Below are 23,625 nucleotides of genomic sequence, written 5' to 3' on the forward strand. Positions count from 1 at the left end.
TTAATTTAACAATTAATATTTAAAATTTAAAAGATAACATTTAAAATATAAAAGCTTAAAAGATAAACATTTTAAATTAAAACGTTTTATAATGATTTAAAATATAAATGTATAAAAGTTAAACATTTAAATTTAAACCATTAAAAAGTAAACATTTAAATTTTCAAAATTTACATGTTATACATTTATAATTTAATTTTTTTTTTTAATTTTTGAGTTAATATACATGTATGGTTTTTTATGGTGTCCATATTTACAAGTACACAGTATTTATTTTCAATGGTAGTAAGGTACATTGTTGTGAGTTTATAAATACGGTAACAGAAAGTATATCTATTAATAGTCATAATTGACAATAAACACTTCGTGACTGTGATAGCAACGTCATAAAAAACCAATTAGCTACCTGTATTTATAATCCTATTTGTAGTATACATATATATATTATATAATGTTCCGGAAGTATTCTAAACTTTAAGTATTTGTTAAATTAAAGTTTATATTATATAGTAAAGTTAACAGAAAAAAATTTGTCTCGACAACTTGTCTTCTATAAGTAAATAACCCCCAAACTTCAACAAAAAATTTTATTTCATGTAAATAATTCCGTTTTTATGTTATTAATTTTTATAAATTTTCATATAAAATGTTTTAATTTCATTGTATATCTTATCATTGATTTGTAAAAAAAAATAAAAAAATGTATAGAAAGTAATACCAAGGCCTAGCGCCATATATTTGCTAGTTTCATCATATCAAAATATCTACAGTAATAGGTGGTAGTTGAAGTCATTACATTTTTAGTTGTGATGGTAAAAGTAGTAGAAGTTCTGACCTCGAAAAAAAAGTATGAGCATCTGTGAGTCCAGTGTAGATTATCACAATAACCGGATTCGCGTGATTCGACTGTTAGACCGCGTCGTGTTCGAACTTCAATTGTATAATTACAATGTTTATTCTCCAAAAATGTTGGATGATCGCGATATTCCATTTATTGTTGACCACACGGTCTGGGCATGGTATGGCGTTTACAGTATTCACAGCTGTAATGCAATATTATAAAAATATCGCCCCTGGTCCAATTGATGCTGTGCCAGATACCACGCATATAAAAAAACAATATGATTTCATTGTAGTAGGTGCAGGTTCCGGAGGATCGGTAGTTGCCAATCGCTTGACTGAAATTCCAGATTGGACTGTTTTATTACTGGAAGCAGGTGGTGAGGAAAATGTTATGTCTGATATACCTTTATTAGTTAGCTACTTACTCGACATCGGATATGATTGGGGCTATAGGACGGAGAGACAGCCTGGCATATGTGGTGCTATGAAGGATCGTCGGTGTCGATGGCCACGCGGTAAAGCGATGGGTGGTTCTAGTGTCATTAATTACATGATGTACACTCGAGGTGTACCTGAAGACTATGACAATTGGGTCAAGCTGGGAAATCAAGGATGGAGTTACGCAGACGTTCTACCTTACTTCAAGAAATCTGAAGACGTTGGAATGGGGAATCCGTTATCATTGTCTCCGTATCACGGTATTGGTGGCTATTTGAAAGTTCAAGAACCCAAATGGAGAACCACACTTGCTCCAGTTTTTTTAAAAGCTGGTCAAGAGTTAGGATATTCTTTAACGGATGACTACAATGGACAGCAGCCGTTAGGTTTCTCTTATGTGCAATCCAATACAGATTTTGGTAGAAGGTGTAGTGCATCAAAATCATTCTTACGGCCAATCAGACAACGCCATAACTTGTCCATCACTAAAAAATCTTTTGTGACCAAAATTTTGATAGATCCTATAACCAAAAGAGCCTACGGCATTAAGTTTGTCAAGAATGGTCGCACGATTACTGTGTTAGCACGTAAAGAAGTTATAATTTGTGGAGGAACAATTAATACTCCTCAATTGTTAATGTTATCTGGAATCGGACCAGCCGATCACTTAAAAGAAATAGGGATTCCACTTATTGAAGATTTAAAAGTGGGCTTCAATCTACAGGATCATGCATCTATGGCGGGCTTAGTGTTTTTGGTTAACCAATCTGTCACTATTGTTGAGAGTAGATATCGACATCCTAAATATTTATTGCAATACACATTTAAAGGAGAAGGGCCATATACAATTCCAGGAGGTGCTGAAGCTGTAGCATTTACAGTCACAAAATATGCTAAAAATAGTACATTGGTACCTGACATGGAACTTGTGTTTGCACCTGGAGCGCTTACAGGTGACACTGGTGGTTCACTTCAAAGATTGTTGGGAATAGATGATTTATTTTATGAGCAAGCTTATGGTCATTACAGAGGACAAGATGCCTGGGGACTAGTTCCAATATTGCTTCGTCCAAATAGCCGAGGTCGAATTAAGTTGCGTTCCGCTAATCCCTTTCAGTTTCCATTATTATATGCCAATTACTTTACAGATCCACAAGATCGAAGAGTCTTAATTGAAGGCATTAAACAGGTAACAATTTAAATTTTTTAAAAATAGACCGCGTAAAAATATATTTTTAATACTTTTGATAAATTTTCGTGAGACTATAATATTATGAAAGTAATAAAATTATAGTTAGTTGTATTGTATAGATGTTACATCAAAAATATTACTTTGATAAAATAAAATAAACTTTTACATGAAATACATACAAACCTATCAACTTCAAATAATCTGATAAAGTGTGAAAGATGACAAATGAGGCTTGACCATAAAAACGGTCTTGTGTGTCAAACATATAATTGATTTTTTACGGAGTATAAATTTATTATTAAATATAAATAAATAATATACCCATAACAATCATATAATTACATTTTCTGAAAGAAGTAAAAATTGCAAATATTTAAAATATTATATAAGTACACCGTGATGTAGGAAAACTTTGATTTTGGGTATAATTTCTATAACGGTGTTTGTATTTTAATTTAAGAAGTAAAATAATTTTTAGAATTATTAGTTAATAATTTGTGATTAGAAATAAAATTTAAAATATTGATATTATCATTATTAAATGCAATTTTTGTTTTGTAGCTGTCAGTTATCTATTTGTTAATAATATAATTGATCTTGATTAACTTATTAATATTGATCGTTCATAATACTATTATGAAGAAAAATGACCATCAGTTATATAAACAGTATTAATAGATACTGGAAACTTAGTTTGTGTAACTATCATAGGCACGAATTCGGAGGGAGACCTGTAGGGACTTCAAGCCTTGCCCTCTGTAGCAACCTCCTCTTTAAAACAAAAAAAAATATTTTTAAAACAAAATTTTGGGAAGGGGTAATTATATACAATAGGTCCTTCAAAAATTTTGTTAAAATTGCGTCTAAGGTGACCTTTAGATGTAATAATATGCAAAGTTACAAGCAACTATATATTCTATAAATTTATTAATAATAAACATAAAATAAATAAATGGACTGAAATCAAACATTTTAATACTTATGTTATAACATTATAAATTATATTTTTGTATACAATAGTCAAAGTCCTTCTTAGAGCAAATTTTTAAAAGTTTTATAGTCACAACAATTAAATTGGCTATTCAAAAAAAGAATATTAAATATAAAAGCATATGTATTTACAGGGTATTTTTAATCTAACTGAGATCTGAATTTTTGTTATTTCAGTAAATCTATATGTTCAGTCAATATAAACTTGTATAGTCCAATAAAAATCTATTTTAACTATTTTAAACTAAATCTAACTATTTTATCTAAATTTTAATTTTAATAATCATTAAGCTAATTTAGTTTAAAAAAAAGTAATTGGTACAAATACATTGTTCAAATTTATCTATCGGCTCTATACAATGAATAAAGCAAAAAATTGTGACGTATGTTAACAAAACATTTTAACTTTGGTTCAAGTACTCATTTCCAATACTTAAGTTATTTATGTCGACTTTTTATCCAGAGCATAACCACAATAAATAAATTTTAGTTGGTATAACTGTCCTAGGAAAACGCATACTTCAACTATGTCAGTTTACAGTACGGAACTGTATAACTATATATTAAAAAATATATAATAGTTTATAATTATGTCTAACATAGATTAATATTCAGTATGGTTTATTGAGAGTACTAAATTTTTTTTTCATTTTTAAATATTCTACAAGTTTTCCCCTAATTTTTTAATCTTCTACAAAGTTTTAAAATACTCCACAAAACTTAAGTAAAAAAAACATGGTTTTTATTTAAATTGGCTAATTCACCATAAGTACACCGATTGGAATTACTCAGAATATTAAAAATTTTGTATTATTTATATGAACTTTAATTAAAATTTCTTAAAAACGACGTATACAGACGTATAAATATATACTTAGTTACTTTTATCTAGAGTTGTTAAAATACGGTATTTTATTTTTTTGTTGTATAATATCGTATAATACACGTATAATACTGTATAATACCGTATAAATCCTTGTAGCTCCTTAAAATTTGGGAAAAAATAAACTTTAGAGTGATTATTTTTCATAAAACGCAATAAATAAATGAGTACTTACTGAAAAAGCCTTTAGCAAAATTGATGAAAACAAAATGTTCAAAATGTTAAAATATTGAACTAAGATATTTCTCTATCCAGAATTCCTGTCTAGAGGATGATTTAGTATCAACTAAGTACCAACTACAGTCAATTTGCAACCAGAAACCACCCGTAATGTCTGAGAAGTCTGCTTTTTTAAACAAGTATAAATACACAATTGGAATTTTACCACATTAAAAACTTAAAATTTTTAATAACATAATAAATAAAATAATAAAACTCACTTTTTCTTAACAAAAAAAAATCCTATCCTTTAAATAAACTATTAAAAATTAAAATATGGCATCTTACTATTAATCTTAAAAATGATAATTGTATTAACATTTATTACCTTAAAAAAAATAACTTAAGCACCTTATCGATTATAAATTTTAGTATCACAGAGTACTAAGAATTAATTTTTATAAAGTATGAAATATTTTATAATCTTAATTTGTATATGCAATGACATTATCAAATAGTTCATCTGTTTCATTCTCGTTTCTTTCATTTTTTGATAGACGACCCATCTTAGTTCGTAATTTGCAAATAATACTTTAAACTTAAACAATTTAAATCACAAAACAAAATACTTTTACCACAGAATAGATTCACCTGTTCTGTGCTTTTATTTTCTTCCATTTGAACCGACATGCGTTGGCGCTTAAAATGTGACAAGATTATTGTGTGGTAATACTAAAAACATACTGAGACCACGGTTATACCGTACACAAGTCAATTGCTTTTGTTTGTTATGATAACCATGTTTCCCTGGCGGATCTGACAACTAATTTTGTTTTAAAAATATATCTATTAATCTACAATAATATTCACGATTATAGATACATTTAAATCTAATAATGAATCCATCTATATCATTAATTACAATTGCGTATATCAATTAAAATCAAATCCAAAAGAATATAAATGTTGATAAAGCATTTTTTTTTTTTTTTTGATACAGCTGGTATAAAATAATTATATACGCGTGTATCATACCTTGTATCATACCGTATAATACATATGTATAATACCGACTCACATCTCTACTTTTATCTAATGATACATCATAAAAATATTTCAAATCACTATTAACAAAAAATTGTTTTGTGAATAAAATGCTGTAATATGAAAAATTTTAAGAGAAAATTTACGTTGACAAGAATTTATATTGCACGTTCCATAAATAAGGGCAGTATTCATTTTAATTAGGTAGTTTTTAATCTATCGAATTTCATTGGAAATTTGTATTTAATGTTTATTTACATTGGTGTAGTGCCATTAAATTCAATGTAAACATATAGGCAAAGCAATCTATGAAAGCATTCCAAAGATTCTAATGTTTTTTTAATTTTTTTTTAGCTTAGTTTTTGTATTTCTTTACAATTTATATCATTTACAAGCCTCTGTTAATAAATTAATGTCATAATGATCAAAAAAAGTAATTGTTTTTTACAATTTAGGATAACAAATTTTTTGTTTATCACTAAAAGCTTAAATGATTTGCAAAATACATTATCAAATATGCTGTTATAATCAGGTTCATATAATAATTTTTAATATTAGATAATATTTGTCATAATATTATTTTTTAATAATAACATGAATTTCAATATTTTTGTGTCAATTTTTAAAATTTTATTATATATATATATATATGTATGTATAAGTTGATTTTTTAAAGGTATTCTATTATTTAATAACTAACAGGACTTCATTATTTTCGATTTCTTATTAGAAAATCATTTCTATTGTTTGAAAATTATAAAACATTTTTTAATCTATATAACATTTACAAAAATTGATTTTATTAGACCAAAAAAATGTGTGATATTTTATACGTCCACCATAAATTTTAAAACACTCAAAATATTAACTACTTTTTTCAAATTCCGTGTCATTGAAATAATCATTTTGAAGAGAATAATGATATAATAAGTATAACTAAATGATATTTCAGTAAGATCAGGAGCTAAAAATGTATTCGTTATCTAATGATTAAAAATAGAATACTTATTTTAATCAGTGTTATGAAGAATTATCAATTAAGTTTTTCATAAAATTATTCAAAAATAAATTAAAATTTTTATTCCTTTTTGACTTGAATAATGGAAATAATTACCAAACTTGATAATTTTATATATATAAATTCATGTGTTAAAATACATGTGTTTGTATGAGTGTAGAATTTATATTATTTTAGAAATTGAATTTTATTTCTTCGTTATAGTTAGTTAGTTTAATTACTATAACTTAGTTACTAATTTATAGTAATTAAATATGAAATATGGTAATAACAAATAAATAAATTATAAAATATTAATTTTTTCTTTATTATTTCTTAGATAAAAATTAAAAAACAGATATTTTAAATATTAATTGTATTTAATGTCATTATTTATTAAGTTTTATCTAAGTTATATTTCTTAATTTTACTGAATAATACAATAAGATAACCGATTTATTTTTAATCACACTTAATTATTTTAAGATTTAAGATTTAACACTTATAAATCTTTTTTTAGTTCATCTAACTTGGTTGTTTGTTTTTAAAGATAATTTTGAATTTTTAGATTTTTATAAGATAAAGGCTGTTATTATTCATATATATTTTTAAAGACAAAAAAGTCTTTTGTTGTATGCAAATAAATTATAAGTAAATTTGTCGCAATGAGGTTTGCATGGTTTTACAAAAATTGTAACCCACTAAAAATGTATATATATAATGGAACAGATCTAACTGACAACTCATCTAACTCATGATCCACGTAACATTTTATACTTTTTTTTTTTTTTAATCAATTTTTACAATTTAGAACTATATTTAAAATATGTTTTATATTATTTTTTTCAATTACAAAAAATATTAAATTAATTTTTTTATTAAAATTTTTTTTAAGATTTGATGATTTTATAGATAAGTTTCAGAGAAAAATGTTGATACCAAAAACTCTTATTTTAATTCAGTAGTTATGTTTATACTGCATTTTGAAATTTGTTAAATTTTTTATACAATTTTCCTATGGTATCAAATGTTAGTCCATATTATATGAAGTACAGAAGTAAACACTAATTACATTATTTACTGGTATCAGTACACGATTTCTTTTTCTTGAATAATAATAACGTTAAAGCGCTTTATACAGAAATTATTATTTCTAATCTTTATTACAAAAGTTAGAAACATTATCGTATGTCAACTACGAGTGTTCTTTGGTTAGTCAAGTTAAAAGTGATAACAATTATTAATTTACGTGATTCTATCATTGTAATCATATTATTATAGGATATTCCTTGTTAGGAGATTTGATAATACATATTCACTATTATTCGCGTTTAAATTTATGATATATGAACTTATTTAATTAAAAACTCAATGTTTTTGACAACATTTCTATAATTTTTTTTAATAATCCTAATTATACTACTACTAGTTTTTTCATGTCAATTACAAAGCGCTTATTCAAATGTTAATAATTTTCATGGAAAAGAAATCGCGTGCTGTTACTAGTAAATAACGTAATAAGTGTTTACTTTCGTACTTAACATAATATGGACTAACATTTGATACCATAGGAAAATTGTAAAAAAAATCAAAATTTAACAAACTTCAAAATGCTGTATAAACGTAACTACTGAATTAAAATAAGAATTTTTGGTATTAACATTTTTTTATGAAACTTATCTATAAAATGGCTATCTACAAATCTTAAAAAAAATTAATTTTTAAAAATACTTTTTGTAATTGCAAAAAATAACAAAACATATTTTAAATAAAGTTCTATATTGTAAAAATTTATTAAAAAAAAGTATAAAATGTTGTGTAAATCATAAATTATATGAGTTGTCAGTCACATCTGTTCCATTCTGTATAAAATCAATCAAGATCGGATTCAAATATTTTTGTTTTAATACATTTTAATATACTTTGAATTATAACTTCTATCACAGAGTTTTACAACAGTTATTATATTCCAGTCTGTTTATGCTTTAAAACTGAAAAGTTGACTAATATAAAGAAAATTAAAGTTATTATATTATGTTAAAAAAATTTCAGAATCCGACATTATCATGAGACCGATTAGAATCTATTATTAAACTTGAAATTTGACTTTAAAAGAATTTTGGATTCGGTTAAATTTTTGAAAGTGATTTCAAAATAATTTCAGCTTCTAAAATGTTTAACTTCATATATTAAAAAAAAATTAATGTTGGTAAACTTACATACTAGATATGTTAAACATTTTTGTAAAACCGAAATCATTTCAATTCCTAGCCCTGTACAAATATTAACAATTACATTTTGTACATTGTAATGAAATTAGAAGTATATTTTTATGTATGAATTCTAAAATATTAATAATATTTCAAATTCAATTTAATTTTAGTCGGATAACTAAAACTATTTTATGCATATGTAGTTAATAATTACTACAAGTAACTTTCCATATCATAGTTTCGTAGTCAATGCGTGTATCATGCCACATTGTCTATGTATCCCGCCGTGCGATTGATCCCGTGCATACAATTAAGTTTATTACGTATCATCAATTCATTCAATATTAATAATGTAAAAATATGTCTATTGATAATTATTAGAATGTTTTGATCTATAGCACATGGTGATATTACTGTGTCTTATACAATCGGGTTAACTAAAAATATTGATAGGCCTATTTTTGTATTATTAAATGTATACGGATGTCCGATGGGTAATATGAGATTTTAATTACATAAAATTTGTGTTCGATATTTTTTAATCAATTGTTCTAAAAAAACATTGAGTAATCTCTTAGCAGATCTTCTTTCTTTGTTAGGTAGAAAAAGTAAAAATATTTACTATTCACGATGAATTATAGGTTCATTAATAGAAACTATCCTTTCTTTCATAATTATTTCCTCTAGAAACTCACTGTGTATTATTTACAGCTAAAATGTCTAGACGAATCTGTTTAAGGAATATTTAAATAGTTTTTCATTTTATTTTTCATTTAAAATAAAATATAGATAAGAAGAAATTTTAAAAATGTTGAAGATTTTTTTCATTATAGGTGTAAAGTAATAATAATTATTATTTATTGATACAATTGAACTATACACTAAAAATATATAATTTATGGAAACTTCCTATTGGAAGGGTGTAATACAAAATCGCGATAACTGGGTGTGTAAGAAATACAAACCCTGGTAGATGGCATTGTTTTTAAACTTCTGATGAAGGAAGGCTAAGGTCACTATCCATACATGAAATCCCAGCCTTGTAATCTCGGTTCTGGTTAAATTTGATAATTATTAGTTAAAAATTTAACTAAGTATATTTTTTGTGTTTAGTTACATGTAAAAAAAATGTTGGGATTTTCTTGATAGTTTATACCATCATTCCATAAAATAAGACTGAACGATTTTTTTCTAAATGAACAAAATAACCAATAATAATTACATTGACATTGACTGTAATGTATAAGTGCTTTACATATAAATAGTTGTATGATTTAAAAATTTGACTACTTCGAAAATGACAACCTTTATGCCAGTTTTTTTGTCTTATTATGAATAGTCATATATGGACAAGAACAATCGAGAGATAATTATTTTAAACTTACAAATGCATTTTGGTCGTTATAGTCCATGGTCAAGCTGTATTATTTTGTAGTAGATCATTTTTACTTTTATGCAATTATTTTATTAACTTAACTAGGCCACTAACATTATTTACAAGTATTATACGTTTAATATTTTTCTTATTAATTACTTTAAAAAAATTATTGCCTTATTATTTTTTCATATATTTTATATTCTCGTAAAAACATTGTTCTGTGACATATGATCTGAATATTATTAAAATATACTGTACAGTATTTTACCCAAAACTTGTATTGTTTCATCATTTGAAAACTTACATGAACTTCTATCAATCTAATAAAATGTACATTCAATGCCGTTAGAAAGCCGTGAAATAAAAGTAGGTATGATCAAACAATATCATTAAAAACAAATAATTACATTTTTGTAACGAGATTATGTTGATTTAAAAATATAAACAAATGAAAGAACGTGTACAAAGATTTATACTCATTAAATTAATTAATTTGAGCTAGATAAAATTGATGACTATTCTTTATTCACAAAAGAATTTTATTAATTACTTGTTATATATTTTTACAATTTGTGATATAAATTTAAATGAAACATTAAAGAAGAAATATTATAGTACAGCTATTACTTGGCGATCAAACTTTTTATTTTTATAATATTTTAATGTCTTTAGATTTAGATTTTTAATATGATTACAAATTTTATGACTAACTATTATACAAAGTGGTTGTTTAACTATAACTAATGCAGCATCTTTAAAAATATAAAACATAGGATAATTTTTTCTTTTCATACATTATATGTATCTTATATTCTATCATCATCATCATTAATCTCTATCCCAACTATTTGAGGTATATATAAATTGTAATTTAATATCTAATAATATTTAATTATAAAAGAAATCCTACAAAGAAAAAAAGATTCATATGTTTAATAAATAAATTAAATAATTAATACTGAAATTTTAGATAAAATTTAATTGAATATTTATATTTTTATAATGCAAAAATTAAATATAATTTATACGATCTTATTATGAATAAATTTAGTCTTCATAAGAAATTTCATAAATTTTGATTTTGAATTTGAATCTAATTTAACTTATCAAATGGCACATCGTAAATTATTTAAAACAAGTATAGTATTTGTTTGGCATTTTATATCTCTGTTTAATGTATTAATTAAATTGTTAATTATTCAACAAGTTTGAATTTCATCATTATTTATCCACAGTTTTTTTTATGCATAAATATTATTTATTATTACTCAATTCAAAATAACATTTATTATGAATAATTATAATTGCAAATAATTTCAAGTAAAATTTAAGTAATATAGAACATTTTAAAAATAAATAATAATTATATGTTTTTCTGATAATTAGTATTAGGAAAGCTAAAATACACTAACTGGTATTAAATTTTACATAATATTAATTAGTTAAATAAAAGGACTCATAAAAAGTTTTTAATACCATTTTTTTGACATTTACTTCAATAACACAGGAAACAGCCATTTTCTGTTTACAATTATTATATGACTTCAGTTAGAAATTTTGACGTTGATTCCGAATTTGGCTTCTGATTTTTTCTATTGCATCCAGTTATTGATATAATTACTAATTATTAATTAGTAATTAGTAATTAAATTATAATAATAAAATAAAATCGTCATAAAAAATTAAAAAAAAATTGTTTTTAACTTTCCTATAAAAATGTTATGATATTCATTAAAATTATGCAAAATTTGGAACTGTTCATTAAGTTTAACATAATTTTTTATAATTTTAAGACATTTGCTGTAAATATAGTGAACTATTTCGGATAGTGCGTTCTTTTTGAGCTAACTTTTATAAATATTCTTCTGAATTAACGTCGTAATATAATTTTTTACGTCGTTAAAACTTATGTCCATTGGAAAATATTTATTACAATTAGATTCTCGATAAGTTGACGTATATAGAGTATAAATTAAATATTGCAACGTATTCAGCAAATCGCTTGTAAACCTTTCTTTATAACTAAAATCTAAATACACTATCGTATTTATATTAAAATTTATGTAAGATTGTATTATATTATTACTAAATTACTTCAAAATAATATAATACTGGAAAAGTATATAAATAAAATCAATATAAATTGCAAATTTTCGAGAATTTTCAAAAATTTCTTCTAATTTAACTTAAATTAAAATGTTTTTATTATTATTATTTTTAATTAATTAGTAATTTAAGTTTACTTTTTTAAAAAAATTACTAACTTGCTTAGCTTTGCCTTGAATTATCTCATCGCTACCATATAAAAACTACTATCATTTTTATTTGGTATTATAATTTTGGCACGATGCAATAAGTAGAATTATGATCAAGTGTAAACAATTATGACATGGGAGAAAGGAATGATGCTTGTGGAGGGCAATAGTTGCTATTATGGATTATACTTGTAGAACTAGTAAAAGTGGTAGTAAAGGTAGACCTTGAAGGAAAAGTGTCTGGCGCGTGCCAATCTCAAAGCAGATAGACGCTATAGTCTGGTTTATACAGTTCGACGGCCGCATATCGTTGTATTTTATTTGTCTATTACTTTTATTATGTTTCTTTATCAATATTTGTGGTATGTCACGGCGTTGGCATTTACGTTGACCGTAAAGCCAAGTCACGGTATGGCGTATACTGTTTTTACGGCTGTTTTACAATATTATAAAAACAATGCACCCGATCCAATTGATGCAGTTCCGGATGCTATTAATATTGAAAAAGAATACGACTTCATCGTGGTAGGTGCAGGTTCCGGTGGTTCTGTAGTTTCTAACAGACTAACTGAGATTCCAAATTGGACGGTTTTACTTTTGGAAGCAGGTGGCGAAGAAAACCTACTGACTGATGTACCATTATTAGTTAGTTACTTGCTCGACATCGGATATGATTGGGGTTATAGAACTGAAAAACAAGATGGTATATGTGGTGGAATGAAGGATCGTCGGTGTCGATGGCCTCGTGGTAAAGCGATGGGTGGCACAAGCGTTGTCAATTATATGGTGTACACGCGTGGTGTGCCCGAAGACTATAATAATTGGGCTAAGTTAGGAAATTCCGGATGGAGTTACGAAGACGTTCTGCCTTATTTCAAGAAATCCGAAGATATCGGTCTTGGAAACCCATTATCTTTGTCTTCTTATCATGGTATTGGTGGTTACCTTAAGGTAGAAGAACCAAAGTGGAAAACACCTCTTGGCTCAGTTTTTTTAAAAGCTGGCCGTGAGCTTGGTTACAATGCACCAGTCGATCATAATGGTCCGGATCTTGTGGGGTTTTCATTCGTACTAGCTAACACTGACCATGGGTCCAGGTGTAGTGCGTCCAAAGCATTTTTACGACCAATTAGAAACCGTCGTAACTTATCCGTATCCAAAAATTCATTCGTTACAAAAGTGTTAATTGACTTGAAAACTAAAAAAGCATATGGCGTAAAGTTCGTTAAAAATAAACGTTCTTTGACTGTTTATGCCCGTAAAGAGGTCATTTTGAGCGCTGGCTCATTAAATACTCCTCAAATAATGATGCTTTCGGGTGTTGGGCCAGCTGATCATTTAACTGAAGTAAATATTCCTGTGATTAAAGATTTGAAGGTAGGCTACAACCTTCAAGATCATGTATCCATGGCAGGTTTAGTGTTTTTGGTGAACCAATCAGTCACTATTGTCGAGAGTCGATTTCGGCGACCTAAATATTTACTTCAATATGCTATAGAAGGACAGGGTCCGTTCACTATACCTGGTGGAGCTGAAGCTATAGCATTTACGACCACAAAATATGCAACAAATAATTCTATGGTCCCTGATATGGAACTTGTTTTTGGGCCTGGTGCGCTTACTGGTGATACTGGTGGTTCACTACATAGATTACTAGGATTAGACGACGATTTTTTTAATCGTGTGTATGGCAAATACAATGGACACGATGCCTGGGGATTGGTACCTATATTATTGCGACCCAAAAGTCGAGGTCGTATCAAATTGCGTTCTTCTAATCCATACCATTTTCCACTTTTCTACCCTGGTTATTTAACAGATCCACATGATCGTAAAGTACTAGTAGAAGGAATTAAACAGGTATTTAAATTTCAACAAAATTATAATATTAGTCATAAAATTTGTTGCACAAATAAAAATTTATCAAAAAAATACATAAATTGAAATATTTTACGAAATAAATAGGTTTTATTAGGAAGATAATCATAAACCACTCGATTACTCACAAATTAAACACTTTATTGTAAAAAAGAATTTTTGATTTATTTTAGTTACATATATTTCTTGATTTATCAGCTAATAATTACTCTTTAAAACACATCCCTTATAACTTAAAGGGTTATCAACTTTTTTTTTAATGGCAACATACATATTTAACAAGCTTATAAAATAAGAGATAATCTAATTAAAAAAAAACGACTAGTTAATAACAACTTTTGAAACAGTATTGCTATTTTTTATCATATTTGTGTTTTGAATATAATCATAAATAACAATTTAGTTAGCGTAAAACATAACGTCTTAATACTTTGATAGAGTTAAGTATGAGTAACATATTAAATGTACTGGTTTAATTTGAAACGCATACATGGTCTTATTGCAATTGTAGTTAAATGTTATTTTGTAATACTAATCATTGATAATGTAGTTTTTTAATATGATTACAATGAAAAGCTAAGACTGAATCATAGATGTAAGGTTGCTTACACTCTCTGGCTTTTTTTTATTACAAAATTTATTAAATTAAATTAATTTTATATTTTTACATACAGGAAAATTTGTCTTCATTGTTTCATGCATGTCATCAAATTTTGATAATTCTTACGCACAGACTAATTTTGGACAAATTATCTTTTCATATATAATAATTTTGTTTTTATTTCATAAAAATTTTATTAACCTCAAATGTATTGTATAATAAGTCTTAGATAATTTTATACGTCGTTATCGATGCATGTCTTCTCCGCATTTAAAAAATTAAAGAAATTTTAGCCTATTATGTGTATAGTTGTACTGTTCAGCAATGCAAAACTAATTATGAAGTTGAAAATGGAATATAACACTTATCATCGTTATCACTTGTGTTCTTACACAAAAACATATTTGATAGAACATAAAACTTTGTTTAGCATTGTAATACAGTTTTAAACTACTAAAAATGAAATCTATTCGATCTGATAGACCCCATATAAGTATAAATCAGTAACCTATAAAATAACTTGAAGTTGTTTTAATTTTCTCTCGCTATATTTTTGATTAGTGTTTACAGTTTATAATCACTTTAATAATATTATATCACATATAATATTTTTATAATTTAATCAACGTAGATTTGAGCTAAACGTGTTTATAGTAATTAATTATTAAGCATTGAAAAGTATTTATATCAATGCATAGGCAAAATATATGTTTTTTGTTGAAAGTTTGATACATTTATATTAGTAAATAATCTAAGTGAAATAATTAAAACTTTAAAAACATAAGAAACGTATTCACATTATGAATATTTTGATGGTTTTTTATTTTTTGTAACCTTTATTACAAATACCATGGCTCAAAAATTAAAAAATTAGTTAAGTTTGATAGTTTTACATTATTAATTTATAACTATAATTGTTAAGTGAAAATATTGATATTCATATACAAAGTTATCATTTTAATTTATCAGCTGATGTGTGGCGTATATAATAGGAGTATAAGCTACATTACAAAATATAACTAAAAACCTAAAGGAAAATTAGTTTTGTGTGTCAGGTGATTGTTATTTAGTTCATTAATGTTTCATCCAAGGCAAACACAGCTGTTTATTACAATTTGTTTAATTTTTTTCCATTATTATTGCAATTACAACCAAATGACCCTATTAGAGTAACTAACAGGTTTATTGATGGGTTGCCACAGCTCTCCAGATTCTATCTTTAGTCTATACTTTAGTCTATTGACCGGTCATTCAGCAAAAGTATCGTCTTCGCGTCTGACAAACCTTGAAAAATAGTGTTACATATGTTACCCCTTAGGCTAACAATTATAAAATATATTCTCCATAAACGTACTTTTATTAACCGTATACCAAATAGGTATCAAAAAGTTCATTTGATACTCATAAGCCTAGATTAGTTTCTGTATTTACTAAGTATTTTACACATAACTATTTTAATAACTAAAGTCATATTTATTATAGATATAAAAAACTGCTTTTCTAAATAAATTGTTTTTAAATTCGCTTAGTTAAATACTCTTGTTAGTTAAAACCTAAATACGTTTATGTGACACCATGTATTTGTTATACATGGTGATTCTTTTAATAATTGCCACTCGATTTCTTTTAAAATAATAATTATATGAAGAAATTTATTTTTGGAATTTTATATTTTCATGTATACTCAATTTATCTATAGTTTTGTAGTTTATTAACTGATCTTATATAACTTTATGAGGGTATCTAATATTTTTTTTTTCAATTGGTAACATATATATTTAATTAGCTTATAGAATAAAATAACATCCAATTAAGAAAATGATTGGTCAATAACAATTTTTGACCCATTATTTCGGAATTTTTTTAAATTTTAAAGTGTAGAGTGGAGAAAGAATGCCATAGAGTATTTTGTAATGATAAAAATAATATATTTAAAAAAATATTATTATGTATTATTAAAATAGATATTTTAAAATAGTTATAAATTCTGAAAGTTATTATTGATCAGTTATTTTTTAATTAGATCATTTTTTATTTTATAAGCTAGTAAATAATTTATGTTGCCATATAAAAAATTAAGTTGACACCCTTATAAGGTATATAGGATGAATTACAGACATATTTAATCATTAATAAGCTGATAAATATATAAAATTAAAGTATAACAAAAAGAATTTTCTTAATATAATTATTATTTTAAGAAAAATCTAGTGGATAATATTAAAAAAATCACCCTGAATATATCTTGAATTATTTAAATATGTTTATCATTGTTCTTATTGAGTAATCGTTTAGTATATTTTTAAACTGGTTTGGCGATATATGAGCTTGCATTACGTGTTATGTAAAATATGTCACTGCAATATATTACAGTGAATATTTTACATAATAACATTCTAACAAAAGTAATCTACATAAAGTTTTTCTTAAAAATTAGTTTTTTTGAAAATAGTCCCTTTATATTTTTCTAATTATTCTAATATAATTAATTGATTTAATTATTAAATCAAATTTTAGATGAATACTATTACATTTAAGGTTATATTTCAAAATTTAGTGAGCTCTTAAATGAAATATAAATGATTAATAGATATGCTTAAAAATAATCGGTTATTAAATTTAAGTATTTCGTATCACATTATTATACCGATTGATTATTCATAATTAAATAATAACAAATTGAATTCAATTAATTAATTGATTGCGTGAAATTCAATTTTTACGTACTGTTTCTATTACAAAGATAGTGTATAGCAATATTATTTGCTCATAGATTATCATAAGTTATACTGTGACTTAGCGGAGTACAATTTATAATTAAATTTAATTCAGGCGTAAAAAATGTCGTATCATAAGGAACGCTACTTTTTTGTAAAACTTAAAAGAAATACTGAGTCTTACTGAAAAATTTGTATTTTCTATATTTTATGCTTAAAGAACTAAAAAAATCATAGTTTTACATAAGGAGGTTAGGATACCAAAGAAATTATTGGAGGACCGTTTCACTATTTCTGTTAAAGTAACTCATATTTTTGAAAAGAGGACATTAAAAAAAATAATAATTGTATTGATCCTATCCTCTCTTGTATATGTGTTTATGTATATATATATATATATATATATATATATATATATATATATATATACAAATATTGTTATGAACTTATAAATAAAATTTTTTTATACACACGTGATCAATGTGTAAACTATTTGTTTTATTGATTGACGTGTAACAGATTACAATATTGTATTATATCATGTTTGGATAAGAAATTATTTTATTGAAGAATCAAACTTATTTTCTTTCTTTACTTTTTTATCTTGAAGGTCAAGGTTGTTTAATATGAGAGTAAGATTAAGATTTACTTATCGTTAAAATGTTCTTTGAAACTACGCCTTACTTCAGATGCATTAAGTACTTTTCACGGGACAATGAACTTAAATTTTAAGTATATATTTTGTTTGGAATTAAATATTTTATTACGTCATTTAAGTATTGCTATGTTAACTTTTGTACTTAATTGAATCTATGAACTATTGGTGGACAAACTATAACTGTACAAGCTATAGTTCGTCCAGTCGTTTATTATTACAATTAAAACTTTATATTTAATAAGCTTTTTAATTGTAAAAATTAATAAAAATAGTATATTTGTATACACTTTAAATTAAATTAGTGTCACAGATTAAAACATAATTTTACTAACAGCATGGCGTAATTTAATTCGAAGAGTTTAATAATTATGTTTAATTGTTATTTGTTTTTCATTATTATAAATAACAAAAATTGCGAGCTTACAATGTACATAAAATATGTTAGATGATTTAATCTTCAGTTAAATATGAAGTTTTAATAACATTCATAACGTTCGTATATTACGCAATATTACACAATTGCAAATTACATTACTAAATCTTAAGGGGAAAAAATTAATCACATACCATTTTTTAATATTTAAGATTTAATAATGTTGTAAAATATTTATTTGCTGTTAAAAAGAATTAAGTATTCTTTGAAAGGTCAAATAATTTTTTCATGCCAGCAGTAAAATTTATTTGTTAAATATACTGCCAGATTTCATCGATAAATTAGAAGCTAAAGATTCATGCTGAGATCTTGTCCCATTTTTTATGCTAATTCTTATAGTGACCTTCAATTAGATATTTTCGATTGTTGTTTTTAAACGAACAATTTAAACATTATGTAGGAGTAACATACTCACAAAATGTTTGTAATACAATGAGAAAATTTCGAAATATTATACATATAAAACCTACTTTTTTTAGTGTATTGGCATTTTCAAAGTAGGTGACTTATGTTTCTCAAAAAAGCATATATTTCTTCATCATTATAATAAATATTTTTATTTTTTTTAATTATTATAAGACATGTATAGAAATTTACAAATAATTTTTTTAATGTCAATTTTACAAAATTGTGTTTTTAAACGGTTCACAACAATTTAGCAATAAATTTTAATAGTAGTGTGTCTAAATATTTAATTAAATCATACTAACTTGAATAACATTTATCACATTTTCACTTGACAAATTTATTACTCAATATTTATTTAATAATCAATAGACAACATTATTGCTTGTTATTTTCATTTTGGATTTCTTAAATTATTTTTTTTTATTAAATTCAAAAACATATTTTTCTTTTGAAAATGTGTATTGTTTTAATATCATTTTTACCGTAGATTTTCTTTCCATATTAAAACTTAATTAAATTAGAGATTTTGTTTTACAATATTATTAATTAATAATTATATATTAACTTTAATCGACATTCATAATAATATTTTGTAATGTTTAATATGAAATAATTTAGCTAAAATAAATATTACCTAAATATTATTTACTTCCAATATTGAAAGGCGTTTCCAAGAAGAGCAAAGAGGATAATAACACTTTATAGATATATCACTTACACACAATAATTGTAGAATTTTTATTTCTTTTGTTCATAAATAAATATTATATTATTCTTAATTCCTTTTAAATTTTTTCCAAATTATAATGAAACGATAGAAATACAGGGAAATTCCTTAGCTATGTCTGACAAATTATATTCGAAAACAATAGGTTTAAAATATTAACCTAAATATAATTTTGGTTCAAGTGGAATAAATACAATAAAAAAGGGTAATAGTAAAGATGTTTTTAAAATCAGATGCATAAGTGTTCATTTTTTATTTATACTTATAAAAATAACTATATACTTGAGGATTCGAATTATCTTAACTATAGTAAAATCTACAAAATATTCTAAGATGAGTAAATAATTTACATTTACTTCATGAATTTACATTTTCCTCACATGACTTTAGAAAAATCTTGAATGGTTAGTAAATGTCTTACAAAAATTATAATTGTGTTTATCCGTCAAATATGATATTACCCATATAAGAATAACATATAATTATAAATTCATAAAACTTCAAAGGATTTAGTAAGGTATTTTTCTACTTTTTACTAAAGTATTTTGTTATTATTGGTAGAGGTGGTCTAAATATTTAGTTGTATAGATGTACTGTTTACCTTACGAAATATCTTCGAAAATATTAGACCTTTTTTGAGCTTCTTAACACGAAAAATTAATAATCTTCTATCATCTATTATAACCTAAACTAGTATCAACTGTAGTTTTTTTAATAGCAGTCCCAATTTTTTTTTATATTATTAATTTTATTTAATTGGAAAAAAAACCTTTTTGTTAAATTTTTTTTCATATTCGATTTTTAACGACTAAACCCAGTTTTAAGTTTATAAGTGATTAGAAAAAAAGTGTACATGTTTTTAAAAAATGGCTTCTTTATTAGGCAGTAAATTGATTCATGCTATCAGACAAAAAAAAATTTTAACAAAAAAGTTTTTTTTCCAACGAATATCTTTGCAAATCTTTTATGTATAATATAAAATAAAATAAAAAATAATCAAAACTATATATCATAAAAGTCAATTTCAAATACTAATATTCAGTTATGAATAAAATTTGGAGTTTTTTACATGAACGACATTATTACATTATTACGGCCCTATAGGGTTTTATAACTGATAATATACTGTAAATTATGATATTAGTAATTATAAATTAATCATTTTTTTAATATAAATAGTTTTACATAAATTATGGAAAAAATTATACCAGTGTTAAGTTTTCTAGTACTTTATATATGGATTTATAATAAATCTAAGTAATATTTTTCTAAATAAATTTTTTATGTTTTTAGGCTATTGCTGTGAGCGAAACCAAAGCTTTTCAAAAATACGGTTCTAAATTGTTGCCAGTACCATTCCCAGGTTGTGAACATGAACCTTTCGGGTCAGATGCTTACTGGTGGTGCACAACTAGCATGGTGTCTACCAACTTACATCATCAAGTTGGGACGTGTAAAATGGGGCCTGACTCTGATCCAGACGCGGTTGTGGATCCCAAGTTACGCGTTCGAGGTATTAAAGGTTTGCGAGTAGTCGATGCCTCCATTATGCCAGTCATTCCGGCCGGCCACACTAACTCGATGGTGTACATGATAGGCGAAAAAGCGTCAGACATGATAAAAGAAACTTGGCTTTAAATGTTTTTTAAATGAATGTCAAAGTTGAAAAGAAACTTATAACAACGAGAGTTATATTAATGTCTTAAAATTATATACAGGAAGATCGACTAAGTGTGTCTGACGTAATATCTTTAAAAATACAAGTGTTTTAACACAATTTTTTTTAAATAATTATGGATCTTTGATGAGCAGTTGCCCAAGAAAAATTAAATTTCTATCATCATCCTTTATACTTATAACTTTTATAAACTTCAGACTTTCAAATGGCAACCCCATATTATTTTTATACATTTTTTTTGTTTGTCATAAAAAAAAAAAATAATGTTTGCAAAAAAAATTGAAAATTATGAATTTTAAACAAGATACACTACTTTAACATTAACGATATTTGATAAAAAATTGCAGTAGTTTTTCCAACACGGTCACATTTTTATTTTATGTAGCGATAAGAGCTACCGGTTTACTGTCAAAGCACGTAGTCAGAATAACTAAGGAAAGCTTAGTATGTTTATTTATAAAACTGGTAGTGCTTATTGATTTACGACCTATAACGTTCGAGACTGTTATAATATTTTTTAATAAACCTTAAACTTTAGAGAGCCGTGGAGCGATTAATATTAAATAAAATAAAATATTTTTTTTACAAAACATTTTTTTTTAATTAAACTTAATCTAATGATGTAAAAGAAAATAGAGTTGCTATTTGAATATATGAAGTTGATACAAGTTTTAAGCATAAGAGATAGTGGTAGAAATTTTATTTATATTATAAAACACCTTATAAAGATCTATAATGATTAAAAAAAAAATTGTTTATAACACTTGTATTTTTAAAGATATTACGTGAGACATAGTTACTTATATTCTGTATAAGTAAGCAAATTGAATTTCACGAATCGCCAGAATTTTTAATGATTTATTAAATACTTAGATTAAGGGTTTTGTAAGGGCGTTGTAGACTATCATTATTCTTTTCATAGTCGAAATTCATTCCTAAAAACAATAACACGCAGAGTACGCGGTTAAAATTTTAAACTTCATTAGATACCGTTTACTTTTTTTTTTGGTAAATTTAATGATAAAAAATGTTAATCAGTACTATTAAATTTAATTTAAATACTGTACAGATCTACTAGTTTGAATTGTTAGTGTTAGTATAATAATAAAAGAATTTCAAGAAATGTATTGATTCAACTTTAAAATTTATAGCAGGTGCTTATTAATATCAACACTGATAGATAATTTAGAAAAAGTTATAATTGGGTTTTTCACTGACTGAACTTTTGTCTTAAAATGTGAAATAATTTTTTTTTTTTTTTACCAATTAACGGTACAAAAATTTTTATTCAAAAAGAAGATTGTGTAATAATTATTTAAAAGTAATGTCTTAGAGTTTGATATATTAAAAATTCCACTTAGACCAGGGGTGTACTAGCATGGAATGACACAGGGTACTACATAATTTTAAGGAGAAATAACTAAAAAAATATGATAATTATAGTTAGTCTACAACAAAGATCTATACCTCTATTAAAGGATAACATTTTTATTAAATGTGCACAATAGTTTTGATTAATTATGGTTAAGGATGTAAAAATATATTGGCTCAAGGAAATCTGTAGCATCTAAATCATTCAACGTCTGACTTGGATCTTTATACTTTTATAATTTTCTAGTTATTATGTTTTTTGTGTTAAATCCATTAATATCTTTTTTTAATGATAATGACTTATTACTTAGTAAGCTAATAAGTATTAAATGGTGTATTGAAATTTCATAGAATCTCGATATTTATGATACATATAATTGAAGTCTTAAATTTATAGTTAGTTATATAGAATGTACGTGTAATTAGAACATAGAAATTAATTTTTACTTTATGTAATACTAATGATAACAATTATAAAATACGTTATTTAAATGCATTTGATATTCATCGAAAATCATTATAGGTGTTGTAAATAATTCTTTGAAAATTTAAATTTATTACATAAACAAGTTAGTTATTTTATTTATAGATCTTATGTTCTTTTATATGTAAAATAACGAATATTATTAATGTTAAATTGTAATAATAATGTCAATTTATAAAAAAAATTTCTAGTCACTTTCAATGATCTATTGTTGCTTTAACTATAAATAATTAATTTTATTTATTTATCTATTTAATTAGTCTTCATCATGGTTAAAC

At 24.8% G+C, this 23,625-nt stretch overlaps 1 protein-coding gene across 2 annotated transcripts; it reads left to right on the top strand.

Annotated features, from left to right (window-relative positions):
* The first annotated feature begins 638 nt into the window (after positions 1–638).
* Positions 639–22,075, top strand: LOC126895724 (glucose dehydrogenase [FAD, quinone]-like). Of its 2 annotated transcripts, none has more exons than XM_050667919.1 (2): positions 639–2,470; positions 21,108–22,075. In XM_050667919.1, the coding sequence occupies exons 1-2, from the start codon at positions 950–952 to the stop codon at positions 21,450–21,452; spliced, it is 1,866 nt and encodes a 621-aa protein (XP_050523876.1). In that variant the 5' UTR covers positions 639–949; the 3' UTR covers positions 21,453–22,075. The 2 variants fall into 2 exon arrangements, with proteins under 2 accessions (XP_050523876.1, XP_050523877.1); XM_050667920.1 differs by lacking the exon at positions 639–2,470 and adding an exon at positions 12,647–14,252.
* The last annotated feature ends 1,550 nt before the right edge of the window (positions 22,076–23,625 follow it).

This window comes from Daktulosphaira vitifoliae, unplaced genomic scaffold, assembly GCF_025091365.1.
Source record: "Daktulosphaira vitifoliae isolate Bord-2020 unplaced genomic scaffold, ASM2509136v1 Scaffold_1, whole genome shotgun sequence".
In the NCBI taxonomy this organism is placed as follows: Eukaryota; Metazoa; Arthropoda; class Insecta; order Hemiptera; family Phylloxeridae; genus Daktulosphaira; species Daktulosphaira vitifoliae.

What these genes read in the sequence shown, in the direction of transcription:
- LOC126895724 (XM_050667919.1), top strand. Translation starts at nt 950, where the DNA reads ATGTTTATTCTCCAAAAATGTTGGATGATCGCGATATTCCATTTATTG. An exon ending in TAATTGAAGGCATTAAACAG is followed by an intron (nt 2,471 to 21,107) that starts GTAACAATTTAA and finishes TTATGTTTTTAG; the next exon opens with GCTATTGCTGTGAGCGAAAC.